A 15,047-nucleotide genomic window follows, 5' to 3' on the forward strand; every position below is an offset into this window, starting at 1 on the left:
TATGCTTTTTTGGTTTTGTTTCAATATGTCCTATAATTGTGCTCATGAATCTTTTTAAGCAAGAGATTGTCCCTTGCAAAGGTAACTGTTAGCGAGATGAATTTATTCTTATGAGAAGAGCTCCCGTAAACCAGGAGTAGACCACAGGCTTCCATCAAGAAGATCTTGCTTAATGTCTTTTACCTTGTGTTAGCTGGTGTATGTCCTGAGAGGAGTAGCTAGCATCTAAGATAGCAGGCAGCCTGTCCTGAGGTATGGGATGCTCCATCACACAGTTCTGAAGTGCAGTATGTAAAACCCTTGCTGTTTAAACTGTTTCACTGCTTAGCATTTAGTTAAGCCATTAGAAGGTTTTTATTGGCATGCTATAAGGTTATATGTATTATTCTCAACATGTAGCAGTCAGTTGCATCGTACTGGAGTAAGCTTGAACAAGAAATTCCTCCCCCCTCCAAAACACAAAAGATGCAATAGTAAGGTGCTTCTTTCACTGCACTTAAAGTTTCAGTTGTCCCATCATCAACAAAATTCCCACACCTTCTCAATTCTAAAGAAGCTCATCTGCTACTGTTCAGCATCAAATCCTACAGATTCCCCTAGTATTTCTCACTATGCAGCTCTGCTGCCTTTTTTCAAATGTGAAAACTTTCACAACTGATTTCTTCCGTGTTCCATTTGTTAAATGCTTTTTGTAATCTTTTAGGTAGCGTGTTCATTTTCCACGGTGTTAGGACTCATGAGAATGCTTGTAACTTCCTTGATCTACCTGGGTGATTTTTTTTTTTTTTAACTTCTGAGGTAAAAGCAACAATGACTTCTAAAGTAGTAACATATCTGCTTCCTATATTAGTGAGGTAACTTATGAAATATTGCAAATTTATAAGTTCTCCATTTAAATTCCATACTGTAAGGTTAACTATGTAATATTAAAATTTAGTTTAATTTTAAGTGAGCTTGCAATGCATTACTAAGTCTTTTGGTAGAATGAAAGTTTCTACTTTCCTTCTTTTGTATATACCACGCAATGTTAGCCCAAACCAGACTTCCATTCAGAAAAGATAGGAAGAAGTTGGCAGTCTGCATATTATTGAAAAGATTTTTGTGTTAGTGAATTATGTACTTATATTTGAGTGAAAGTGGTGATCCTTTGGGATCATATGGTTTATCTGTGGGTGAAGTACTTTAAGAGAAAAACAGCTCAGTAGGCTGTTGTGGTGTGTGCCTTGGTTTTGTTAATTTCTCTTACGGTTTTCATGACTTCAACGAGTTGGAGAGAATGAAAGAAATTTGCAGATCACTGCATCTACAAATCTTGACTTTTTTCAAGCTCCATTCCTGTCCTCTCTTTTGTAAAAGTAGAACACACATCAAATTATGTAGTACAGTGCTCCTTGTCTCTTATGATGCTTCAGCGTTCATCTTGATTCTTTCTGCTCCACAGGCCAGTAGTCAAAACATGTGTGATCTCAGGATGGTATCTTGAAATTGTCCCTTACCTCCTGGTAAGGGAGAAAGAAGAGGAAACCATAGATTGCACAAAGGACTGCCTTGTCTGTAGGGCAGACTCTTTACTCCAGGACCTTACAGCAGGTGGCTGTAAGGCAGGCAGCTGTATGGCTAAGGTGGACCTTCCACCCTCTGTCCAGATTTGGGTGGGTGGGACAGAGGCAGGGGGAAAGTTAGAGCTGGAGCTGTTCCAGAATAATTCACATGGCTTGAAATCAGAGTTCCTGACAGACACCAGTCTGTCTATCTGCGTTGTGTATACTGAAGAAGGTAATAGGGCAAGGAATTCATAGAAGGGCTAGAAGCAAAAGACAATCACCCTCTGCTTGCTTGCGTGGTTTCTGTGGCCCACCTTTGTTCAGATCGGCTGTCAAGTCCAACAACTGCAGAGCCAAAACGTATCTGTTTTCCCATTCATTTTTTTTTTTCCTTTCTAATATCAATGTCTTCCTAGTTTGAAATTATCACATGAATCTCTGTTAAGGACAATTTGTAAATCTCATCTCTGCTAGGTAAATACTTGATTATGAAGAGCAGAAATTAAAAAAAAAAAAGTAGCAAAATGCAGCAAGGACATTATTCTTTTACTCTCAGCTTTGCTGTCAATTGTGTAGGAATTGGCACAAAACACTGTATCAAAATGCAAATGGTCTGTCTTATCATTCGTGAGGCTTTTTTTGTGGGGTGGAAAGATGTTGCATCTTTCCTTATTGTAAACCAGTTTAAGGTTGTTTTCTATTGGTACATGTCAGTAATGATTTGGCTTTTAAAATTTGAACCGCTGGGAAGGTAACTGAACTGGGAATTTGGGGAAGGGGATGAGGGCAACCTGAATAAGAATGTCAATTATGATTTTATTTGTAGGTAACAGCTGTGCCACTGGAGTTCTATTGCAACGATCGAAGCGCAGAATATGAGCGCAGGGCGCTAAGGGAAGGAGGAAGTCTTGAAGCAAAGCAGTGTGTAGTCAATGGAGCCCCTGAACTAGCAGTTGACTGGCTGAAGCAATGCTCCCAGTTCTTCCCAGAATATCCAGGAGGGCTGTTGGGAATCAGGCCTCAGAATGGCTGGTCTTTTATCAGGATACCAGGTAAGTTTGGAGGTTGTCATGGCAGAGAGATGAGATAAAATATGGCCATCTGCTCTTTGGAGGTCATGCTGCTTGCTTATTGTTTTGTGTTTTGCTTGCTCATCTTAAGTGAAAATTAACCCCGGTATCTTAAAATACGCAATGATTTCACATCCTTTGTCAGCAGTAAAACTCTCTTTGCATGTCAGTCTTCAAAGCCTCTTGAAAGAGGTAAATTTGATAAATAAAGTGCAGTCTACTCTCACAACCAAATACTGCTTTGAGGTTGGAGATAAGAAAATTGCAGGAAAAGTAATGATCATAGCTTGCCTCCTGGTGTGTTGGAAGACCTTTGTATTGATCAAAGAGCTTTTGTTTTTCCTAGTGAAAGGATAAAGACTGCTTGTAGCAGTCTACCAGGAGCAGGACAGGTATGGGCACAAAGTTCAGAGGAAATTTTCCTAGAAAACAGGATGGGGGATTATTGAGTTTCAGTTGAAATAAAGATGACTTGTTCATACTTCCTAGTAAAGTGAGAAAATGATACCATTGCGTAAATGCACTACATTTTTTTCCTGGAAATAGGCTAAAGTAGCTAAAGATTTGCTGGAATTTGATTGCTAGTACTGCAGTGACTTTCATGGACTGGACACGATCAAGTTGTTGGAAGAGGGTCCTGAACAGTGAACAGAATTCTGCAGAAAGCACTAGAGATTTGAGAGATAGCCAAGAGGAAAAACAGCTTACACTGCCAGATCCTAAGTTATTCCCAGACCCTTTTGGGTCAAGGATGTTTGGCAAGGGAAGTTAGTACAGTAAAAGAAAAATGGCCTTTTGCTTGCTACAGTCCGGTTTATGAAGGTACCTCATGAGTACGTGGAGTTATTTGAAGAAAATGCACATTTGTGTCTACCTAGTAGAGAAACCATTCTTCATGAGTTTGCACTAGATTATGTTTAATGATTGATTTTGTAGTTTCCTTTCTTCAGGAATTCATGTTTATCTTCAGGAATGCATGTTTTCTTCAGGAATTCAATTGTTTATCAATTACTTAGATGAATCACTGCAGCAGAAAGGAGGGAAATAATGAAGGGATAAATTAAGACAGAAGACATGAATAGAGAATTGAAGAAAAGTAGCCAGCATAGAATTAGAGGGCTGCTTTTTCATGAAGAGACTGATAACTTAGTCATCAACAAAAATTTATAGAGAAATAAAGATAGGGTACAAGAAACAGGGATGAGTGAATATGTGCAAGTTTTGACAAATTGTTTTCAAAGCACAAGGAAGAATCAAATAATTTGGTTGAGAACATCATTTGGATGAGTGTTTTATGTAAAGCTGGCTTCGTTTGGGAAGTACTGGAGCTAAAAGTGGATGAAAAAAAGTAGTTTCATACAGCTGTGTTTTAATTAGGTGGAAAGTTGCATTAAAACCTAAACTTACACTAAGAGGAGAGGGCACATACCACAACAAGACAGCTGTGTTTATACATGCAGAAGCAGGCACGGTGCATTACAGAAAGTGACTGACATGCTGAAGAAGCCATTTACAAGGCTGAAGTCTAGCAAGTGGAAAATGGAACCATAGGTGTGAAGGTCCATGGTAAATAGGTGACAGGAACAAAGGGGAAACCTCTCTCTCCTAACCCTGATCTATCCTGTCCCAGACTCGGCGTTCCCAGTACCCTGGCAGCAGGCTCAGCTGCGATCACTGTGGGAATCTCTGGAGGCTTTTCCTGTTCTTTGAAAGAAAAATGGTCCTGGATTAAATGGCAGGAAGTGTCTGAGTCCTTTTAGCATCGATAAAAAGCACCGGCCTTGCTGGCTGTTTACTGTGAGAGCCAGCTAGCTCCTCACTGACCCCATTGTGCTGTGCAGACTGTCGGGAGGGGAACCAGGGGTGTCAACTGGAACCCAGACTTTATCTCTCTTTCCTCTGTATTTTGCATGTCCAGAGGCACTTTCTCATTCTCCAGAGAGCTGTGAGCCCAGCTGCAGCCATCGGCCAGTGCTTCTGACTGGGGTTATTCCAAGTCATAATCATTTCTAACTGTTCTTCCCATGCCGTAAGATCCCATAGTACGTTCTTGTAGATAATTATTGTCCATGGCCAGAGGCAGGAACATTTTTTAGATTAAAAACCATAGAGTATGATTTCAGAGTTACTGTCTTTTTGTTCTGGTTGTCAATTATGTCGTTTGTCAGTGCTGAAAAAGATCACAAAATTGCATCCTGGGGACAGTTTCTTTGAGGTGCAGTCCAGGACCTCATCTCCTGACTGGTTTAAAATTTTAGACGTTCCTTTGATGATGCTATTTAAATAAATAAATAAAACATATTGTTACTGGAGGCTTTCACTGATGATTAAAATGTACAATTGCAAATTTTGGAAACCCCATTTAATAAAAGAAGCCTTTTTCTTCCCACAAGGTAAAAGGGGATGAGAAATAGCAATGGGAAAAACTAGAGATGGAATACACTTTTTAAATAATTGTGATACTGTCTGAAGGCGGAGGAATAAAGTAGAATAGTTTTTGTTACAGCTTTACAGAATTTGTCCTTTGAAGCACTAGGTGGCAGGCTTTAAGCTTGCAAAAACATGAGTTTGGAAAACGCAGTGGTATCAAGATAGCACACTTAAGTTGCCAGGCTAAAGTCAAACATTTTTCTCTTCCAGAGATGACAAATCTTTTTTTGTTAGTTTTGTTAATTTTGCTGTCCTCAGAAAAACCTTTCTTCTCAGTGCAGTCTGCTCTGATGCTGAGATACTAGATAAATTATGAACTGTTAACTAGTTGTGAGCTTTTCAGACTGTAAAACCATCCACAAATAAGTTCTTCCCTTGTAATTTGCATTTTATTGCAATTTAAAAATAGTAACTTACACAATGGAGACTTAAGGAGCCAGCAGCAAAGGACACGCATCATTTCCAGTTACCAAAACTTAATTCTACCTATTCATGCCTGTGTGAGAAAAACTGTAGCATTTTGCTTTCGGAAACTTAGTATGTTAATCTGAGTCAGTCTAGTTTGATTTTTGAACAGTCCCTGTTTGTTCTCTCAGTTTCCTTCCAGCTTTTGGTTAATAATCATATTCATTTGTTTATCTAGACTTTCCATGTTGCTTCACTTCAAAATAGCAAGTTAACCAGTTAGAATAAAAGCAAAATGTCATGGTTTTATGATTTAACGGAAAAAATAACATTTCATGTAATAAATAAGGATTCCTAAATAACTCAAAGTCATTTCCATTTTTATGTAATTGCCTAAGTTCAAAGCTTAGTTTTACTTAGAGGCATGCATGAAATTATTAACTATTTGTATGTAATTGAAAATGAGTTCTCTTCTAGAGATGAGTGTGTCATATGCTGTTTCACTTAATACAAATGCCAACTTGAGCTGTGGTCTTGAGTTTTCCTTACACTATTTACTTGGCTTGGCTCTACAGTTGACAAATCCCTTGAGGTAGTTGGTAATGATTCAAGTAATGTTGTGATGCTTGCTCCTGGCAAAGCGAAAAGATCACCATCAAATGAGATCTTTCTTTATGAAGGGAGAACAAATCAGAAGAAACCAGTGCATATCTAGATAGGCACAGAAGCACAAATGTTTTCTCAGTTCAGAAAGCAGTAGTTCTCATGTCCTAATCTTCTGAAGAATCTTCTGATGTCCTAATATAGATTTCAGTAATTCTAGCATCAGGCCCATTATTTATATTTAAGCAAAAGAATATAATTTTGAAAGAAATCTTGATTGAAATGCTAAAGTGTTGAAGAATCCACTATGTTTCTGGATAAAACTTTTCCTCATTAGTTTCTTCCTCTATTGGGAAATTAAGAGGGTAGCATGTCCTGTTTTTACAGTTGCAACATAAATTACTGGGTCCTGGGCCTTTTTCTGCTAGTATGAAGTTCTATTCTGTTGTTGAAAACCTTTGTCCAAAAGAATAATCTTGGGTATTGCCAATTGCTCTTTGAAAAAAATGAAACAGATGATGTTTCGGTTCTCCCTCACTACAGGAAAAGTTTTTAACACACGGAACTCTTGAAGATTTTTTTTTTTCCTGAACAATTCTAATTTTTTGTTAGCCTTTCTGAAAGGGGTCTTAAACCTAGGTGTGTTCTTCCAAAACAATCTTTTGAATTAAGTATAGAAGAACTATCTTTCTGCTTTTTCCTCAGTAAACCTGAGGTTGTACGTCTGAGGATCAAACTTAGCCAGCCCTCTGTGCTATATCACTGCACGTGGACACAACTGGACTTGGTTGCCTGCAATGCTCATGAGCATTTTTAGGAGCACCGTTTTCCATTTGTGATCTGTACTCATCTTTTCCAGGAGCATGAAGTTGATTTTAACTATGCTAAAATGCATGGTGCTCAGATGGATGAATTAATTTTTGCATATATATATTTTTTAAAATATTGTACAAGTCTGGAGACTCGTAGAGAACTCTGGAGAACAAGTCTTACGAGGAGCGGCTGAGGGAGCTGGGATTGTTCAGCCTGGAGAAGAGGAGGCTCAGGGGCGACCTTATCGTTCTCAATAGGTACTTTAAAGGAGGCTGTAGCGAGGTAGGGGTTGGTCTATTCTCCCACGTGCCCGGTAACAGGACGAGGGGGAATGGGCTAAAGTTGTGTCAGGGGAGGTTTAGGTTGGATATTAGGAGGAACTTCGTTACTGAAAGGGTTGTGAGGCATTGGAATGGGCTGCCCAGGGAAGTGGTTGAGTCACCATCCCTGGAGGTCTTTAAAAGACGTTCAGATGTTGAACTTAGTGATATGGTTTAGTGGAGGACTTGTTAGTGTTAGGGCTGAGGTTGGACTAGGTGATCTTGGAGGTCTCTTCCAACCTAGACGATTCTGTGATTCTGTGTCTGTTAAGTGCCTTACAGCAAGTTGTATTTTCTGAAGCCCACCAGTCAGAAGCGTTACCTGCTGGGTATTTGAAAATATTTGGATTCTGTACTAGCCTGCATGATCTGCAATTGTCAACTTTCCGTTTTGGCTGTAAACCTAAATTCAGACATCCCAAAGAATAAAGAATCATTAGTGGCCTTTCCAACAGATTATTTTTTTGGAAGAAAATTTCCCTTCATCCTCTTTCAACCGTAGTGTATTGTTTACCAAAGTTTATGTACAGAATGTACAAACAGGAAGATCTCCTTCCTGAAAAATACTTCATGAGCAGCGCTGAAATAGAGAAGACACAAAATATAATATCTGCAGTGACTTACAAGTTTGCCATCTGGAAGCATTTCTTAAACAGAAAAAAAAAAAAGAGAAGGGCAAGGAAGAAAACAAAAAGTGAAGGCTGTGCTGTGAAGGGGCAGTTAATTTGCAGTGACCTAGAGAACTGTTTTTCACCTGTGTTAGTGATGGGTTTGGTCTTGAAAGTAGGTATTTGAAGAATGAGCCTGAAGCTTAGCAACAGGTTGCAGCAAGTGTCCAAAGGACAGCATTTTAATGTGTGAAATGTCTTCAACTGTCAATGCATGTTGTGGTTGTTGATCTGGTTAGAATGAATCCTTAGGAGAGAGAAATGACTGTCCAAAAAAGGAGTAAGTTTGTATTCATGAGGAGATGAATCTGTGATGAGATTGTGGAAAGTATGTATATTCATGTAGACCTACAGTCCCAAACAGAAGTTACTGTCGGCAGCATGACTGTGAGCGTCAGCCAGGAGAGATGTTGATATCTCTTTTCATTGCAACTCCTTACTCTAGTGAAGTGCTAGCAAAACTTAGAACTTAGCTTGTAGCTTGTAGCTATTTTGGCTTGATTAGTTACATGCTTTTCTTCTATTTCTTCATAGATAAAGAGAGTCTGATCACTGACAGTGGAAAACTTCATGCTCTGGATCTTCTATTGACACGGCTGAAATCTCAAGGACACAGAGTTCTCATCTACTCTCAGATGACACGGATGATTGACTTGCTGGAGGTAGGAGAGCTATAGCCTACATGAGACAAATTCTGAAGATGCAAATTTAGCAACATTGTTTTGGAGAAAATACTATGATTTGGACACAGCAAACCATAAAATGATTATGCTGAGGGATACCCAGTAAATGCATTAATATAAAAATATAAGAGCTGCCATACAGAGTTAGACTGAAGGCCCAGCCTAGTGTCATACTTCCACCAGTGTACAGCAGCAAATGGTGTGGGGAAGATGTATACGAATAGTGACACTTCACAATTATTCTCTAAGTGTCCTGTTCAAGGACTTTCCGAGGCAGATGTAGCTTCTATATGCTTAGTAATCCTAAATGGATTTTTCTTCCATGAAATTTTCAGTTGCTTGTTGAGTCTTCATAAATTTTTGTTCTTTACACGGTCCTGTAGCAAGGGATTGCTTAATGCTTAATGGCTTATTTACACTCTTGCTGGTTTTGAACTGCTTCCTTCTAGTTTCTTTTGATGCCCACGTGTTCTTGTATTGGAAGGAAGGAGAGAACAGTGATTAATTTTACATTGTTCATGTTGCTTGTCATTTTACAGACTCTGTTTCCCTCTGTCATCTTATTCCAGTGCAGAAATTTAGTAGGCATTAATAATAAGAGGTTCTCTGACATATATGATAGGAAAGAAATTAGGAATTAAGTCATTACTGATTATTAAAATACAGTCAGTCTGCCTCCGAAGAAAAAAATCACTATTTGATTAGCAACCACGCCACAGAAGAGCTAGTCTAAAAAGATACTAGTGGGAGGATTATTAATTTGGTTTCCTTTTGGTAGTACTCAGAGTGCTTTGAAAGAAATGCATTTCTTTCTCTGGCCTGCATTTCTTTCTCTGGCCTTCTGTTGAAGGCAGCAAAGTTTGAAGTTCTTGCTGAATTTGAAAAAAATATCTTGTCATGCCTTGTGCCTTACCAGTGAAGAATTAGTCATGGTAGCTTTCATGACTTACCTATTTTTGAGTAAGCAAATAGGAGACTTGATGTTATGTTAGTTTCAAAGAAGCAATCATGATAAAATTTTCTGATTGTGAATACATGACAGGTAGGAAAATATTTCCGTCTGGCAGCGTAATTTCAGCTGTGCTGAAACTTCAGGATCCTGTTATTTTTCAGCCATTAGTCCTAGGTGTACATGGGCTCCCTCAGCAGTGTTTTGTATGGGATGTTGTCTTCTCCACAAGAAGAGAAGAGAAGAAGTGAAAAGCCTGAACTAATAGCTGCCTAAATCATGAGTCCCATATGGGTAGGAGTGTATTTTAAGGTCAGCAATTAATAGTGCAGTAACACATCGCAAGCTGAATTTTGTTTTTGCTGCTATGAGCAAAAGCAGAACTTGCATGGTTACAAGCCTCTATCTCAGCTCATTCCCTAGCATTGCTTCTTATGCTTCTTTTTTTGGCCAATGTTGGTCATGGTGCAGGTTTGTTGACACCTTGCACTACAACATGAAGCTCGTAAAACTGAGTATTTAGTGCCTCTGTCTCTTCTGTTAACATTCCATTTTAAAGGCTTGGGAGCATATCATTTTGCTACTGTTGTACCTCCTAAATGCTCAACTTCACTCGTTTGATTTCATTACCCAAATAAGCCACTTACTAAGTCTGTTTTACCTTCTCTACCACCATGTAGCAGAAGCTGGAGCTAAGCAAGCTAAAAATCAAGCAAGGACTTGTAAAAGTTGTATAGCAGTAGGTGTTTGGTTTTTTTTGTGTGTGTGTGTGACCAATGATGTTAAAATACATCCCCTCAGCCTGCTTGCATATGTAAGAACATAAGATGTCCTATTTCTTTTGATAGCATTTTAACTGTGTCAGTGTAACTCCTACCATATCATACTAGCCTAATCTGTGCAGGGCAGAGAGCACAAGGCGCGTTGTTTACAAAGTTAACATGCTTGTTTGATTTAGCTTCAGCTGAAGAAGAATTACTGCTTAATTCAGCCATTACGAAATGACAGGTACAAATACAAAGAGGAAAAGATTTTCTTTCAACAAAAAGGGATAAAGTATAATTTCATTATTGTTATTTCATGTAGATGTGTATTTCATACTTTTCTAGATTAACATCATGTTTGTTTTTGTCAATGTGATTGCTTTCTTCTGTATGGAAGAGTAATTGTCCATGATTTCAGTGGGAATCACATTGAATTGATGTGGTATGAACTCAAATTATACTCTGCGTGAAGTAAGTTTATTAGTTATGTTAAAACATAACAGCACTCACTTTGGACTATGAAATAAGATGAAGGTAAAACATTTTATAGTTTTTGAGAAAATATCAGTGTCAAAGCCTTGGAGAGCACTTACTTTAATGGTACTATGTTTTTACCATACTCAGTTCATTACTCGTTGTTAGTTTCCTGTATAGGTTCTCTGTTGCCAGGGTCACTTACGTTATTTTTCTTAGATTAATACATCTGGTGACTTGCTGACCCCTTACACAATAAAAGATTGCCAGGTAGAAGTTCAAGTAAGTCTAGTGTAAGTGTCCCCATGTGATCAATCACTGAGTTTTTATTATTATTTCTGTGAAACACAATGGTAGCCCATATTTGGTTTTTGAGAAGGAGTATTTGCCAGTTTGCACCTCTTTATGTGCTTATTGTCAGTTCATTTTGTCTCAGTTGTGGTAGACTGCAAGATACAGTGCAGTAGTGGTGTGACCTCAATCCTTCCAAGGATCAGATGGTGGCATCTTTTTCTGTGTTTTCTTGATATTTTGTTCTTTGTGGGAAGTAGAAAAACGGGTAGTCGTCAAGTATCTTCCTTAATTGCAGTTAGGGACCATGTATATTAGTTCTTAAGTAGGTCATTTGCCTTCAGAGTTCTCTCACTTTTTCTTAAAAGCTAAAAGCATTAGCTTTCTGCAAGTGATCAAAACACTAAACTAGTGGCAAGTGTAGTATAAGTTGTATTTTTTTCCCTAAAATTAGACAGTATACTGTTAATGTTTGAAAAAAAATGAAGTTACTGGATAAAACTAGCTCACAAAAAAAAGGATGTTTCTTAGAAGCACTGTAAGAATACTGTGAAGTATCCTTTTTGATCATAGGAAGGTGGATAGAAGCAGACCAGAACCTGTTGAGCAGCGTTGAAGATACAATTAGCTAAGATACTAAGCTAGTTTCATGGCACATACAATCATGAGTGCTAGTATTACAGATGTAGAAGGATAGCTTATTCTTTTGTAAATAGTGTGATAGTGGAAAAGTCTAAGATTTGGGATAAGGATAAATGAACTTGACTGAATAGAAATTGTTGTTTTCTGTTTGTGCTGAAGCTTGGTTTGAAGATGCCCATGAAAAGGTGGTTAATAGTGAGAGGAGGGAAGACTAAAGATGTAGAAATACTGAATCAGCATAAAGACAGATAAAGACAGTAAAAAAGAAATTGAAAGAAAAGCCCTTATGATAATTGAAAAATGATTAATCAGATTTGGAGGAAAGGTCACATAGTACCTAGCTGACAACGGTATTGCTCTTTCTGCTTTTAGCTGGTGGCAGAAAGCTGTTGTAGAAGTGGAATAAATTGATAGTAAATTGGGGCTTGAGTGCCCTCTAGTTAAGTAGCTGTTCTCTGCTTTAAAATTCTGTTGACGTGTTACTAAAATGCTACTAGCCATGAGCTCTGCTTTGTAGAGGGGAGACCAAATGTGACTTTTGGCCATTTCTGCATTGTTAATTGTATTTACTTATTTTTTGCTTTCATCATCTATTCATTGAAGCTTCTCTCCAGTACAACGCTCAAGTTCCTTATAGTATGGCAGCTCTTTCACCTCTTCTGCAGTAGTGAAGCAGAACAAAAAAGAAGCAGGAGCCCTAAGGATAGGTTTTTAAAAAAAAAAAAAAAAAGAACTGAGCATGGTACTGTCAGAAGGTTCATTAGAGTGCAAACACTGCCATGTCTTCTCACTGAACATCAGTTCTTCATCTGCGTAACGTTGAGGCTTGGAGCAAGATGAATCCCATACTTCTCGTTGCTAAAGCACCATCTGCTTCCTTTCTGTCTTCATTTGCAGTCACAACAGCTCAAAGAGAGACGCATAAACCATTAGGGTTAAATCCAACAAATGTGACCAGTAGGAGTTGTGTCTCGTCAGCCAAGGCTCACAGTGTTAAAATATCAGAGGATATATTTTCAAAAATACTCTAAGGATATGTGTATAGCCTGAGGAGCTTTCTGTGTAATTCAGATTTTATTGGTAGTTGCACGGTTACCAGAAAACAACTAAGTATTTTAGCACATGAAAAATTGGAAAAATCTTTTGCCTACAGCATTCCCGGTTGATGCCATTTGATTTGTGTCCCAGGCAATGGTTTCAGTTACACTGCTTGGCACGAACTGTGGGCTAACACCAGCGTTTCAAAGTGTTCTTGTATGCGGTGAGATTCACAGGCTCTTTATTAGCGAGATAAAGCCTGGACAGACAGACGTTAGTGGACAGTACCAGGTTTTTAAAACCACCAGTCAGATGGTTCAAAATTGACACGCAGCAGGTACGTTTGCTTTGTTAGAAAAGGTTCACTCATACAGTGAGAGCTCAGGATTTGCTAAAAGTTCAGACTTTGTGAAATCAAATTTCCTACGTTAGTGATGTTATTTACTTACTTATTCATTTATTTGTAGAAAAAGGCACGTACCATAGCAACACTGTGCAGCCCAGCTAATACATCTCCAACTCTGAATTGACAACATAATTTATCTCTTACCTTATGTGAAATGCAAACACTGACAAATTATTAACAGTAGCTTTAATTTCTCAAATCATTATAAAGTATTGCTTACAGAAGATTGATTATAGCATTTACTGATGACATTTAGGTACTTTTTTTTCCTCCTAAGCAGCAATTCTGCTTTTATTATTGCTGTTTTTTTGTGAACAATGAAAATTGAACAGTTCTAAGACCAACTATATTATTCTCGTATGTGTTCTTTGCAGGAATATATGGTTTATAGGAAACATACATACATGAGATTGGATGGTTCTTCAAAGATTTCTGAACGAAGGGATATGGTAGCAGATTTTCAGAACAGGTAACATATTTTAAAAGGTGTTTTTGTACTAAATCACATGTATATAGTCGGTATAAGATTTAATGTAAATAAATGAAATTTGCACCAAATTATCTTGTATGATAACCATGATCTGAAAGTTTCTTGGTGGTTTGCTGAGCGGGAGTCATTCATGTTGATATCAAATCCATTTGTATTTAGAAATTCATCATCTCTGAAACAGTACAAGAAGCAAATTTTAGTGAACCCACAATAGTTTGTTGTCTTTCCAATATGCTATTGCTTGTAAAGAAGGTTGACAGAAACAGAGCAGAAGTTCATTAGTTATTATATGTTCTGAAAACTGACACTCTAAAGATGAAATTGAAAATACTGCGTATGCTAGAGCTTTGGAAATGACCTACTTTGCTGCAAAACACGCCGTATCACTTAAGCATGTTTCACAGAATATAAATAAATAAGTTTATCTTTAATACAGTTGGATTTATTAAGATAGCTTAAACTAATATATGTATAATAGTTAAAAAGGAGGGGTTATTAAATAGTAAGACGTGCTAACCTGTTCCATTTAGTAGAACAAAATGGATTCTTGCAATTTGTACTAGTCTGTCAGGAAAGAAAACTATGTAGTCATCTTGTTACAAGTTCAAATATTTCAGTATAACCTTGTCTCTATTGGGGCATATTATAAATACATAATTAAATTTATGGTTATTAAGTTTCCTTTTAATCATGAAATACAGCTTGGTAGGATGTCACTTTGGTGCAGTAGTTCACAGTAAGGTTACCCTTCCTGAATGCGGGATGTGAGCTTTTAAGAAGGTCACTTTTGTTTTTCAGACAAGTTAGGTTCACAGATTGTTGTTTACTGCGAGGTGAAAGCACCGTGTTCTAGATGATAGTCCTTGCATCACCAGTCCCAAGGTATCACAGCAGAAGACAGGAGGAAGAATCTGTACAAAACCTTTCAGGCCACTCGTTCATAAGGGTTGAAGACCTGAATAACTGTGCTGCAATGAAAAGGCTTTTAGTGAACTCCTTAGAGCAATAAAACTTTAGAAGAGTATGAACCAAGTACCTAGAGTGAGAGGACTGTGCAGTGCCTTTTTCCCTGTTCCCGGTTGTCAAAAACAGGTTCCGTGCTGGTTAGGATGTCCTCCTGGAATGCTGACACTTCTTCCTGTAAGGTCCTTCAACCAAAGAAGTCAAAAAACTTGTTTTTATTAATAAAAAGAAATTTGTTTTTATTAATGAATAGAACAACTAAAGAAAAATAATCATTTCAACAGGAAATCCCTTTGAGATATAGGTCAGCCAGTATAAACAAGAATTCCTATTAAAATGTTACTCGAGTTCCTCTTGTACATGATTTACTTATGAGAAATGTTTCCAGGAAAAAAAGCCTGACTGAGACTAAACTATCCTGCAGGATGTCCTAGTAGGATGCTGAAAATATGTAACCATGGAATGATAATCCATTCCTGTAGGCTGTGCCATTG

The 15,047-nt window shown here is 37.9% G+C and overlaps 1 protein-coding gene across 1 annotated transcript in view; it reads left to right on the forward strand.

Moving 5' to 3' along the window:
• The window catches only part of INO80 (INO80 complex ATPase subunit), a 68,181-nt gene that overhangs the window by 41,145 nt on the left and 11,989 nt on the right, over positions 1–15,047 (forward strand). Inside the window, exons 26-28 of the mRNA XM_080592294.1 lie at positions 2,371–2,596; positions 8,388–8,515; positions 13,475–13,569. Coding sequence (XP_080448420.1) covers positions 2,371–2,596; positions 8,388–8,515; positions 13,475–13,569 — 449 coding nt within the window. The remainder of the gene's footprint in view (positions 1–2,370; positions 2,597–8,387; positions 8,516–13,474; positions 13,570–15,047) is intronic.

The sequence above is a fragment of the Anser brachyrhynchus genome (assembly GCF_964034855.1).
Source record: "Anser brachyrhynchus genome assembly, chromosome: 5".
Classification (NCBI taxonomy): domain Eukaryota; kingdom Metazoa; phylum Chordata; class Aves; order Anseriformes; family Anatidae; genus Anser; species Anser brachyrhynchus.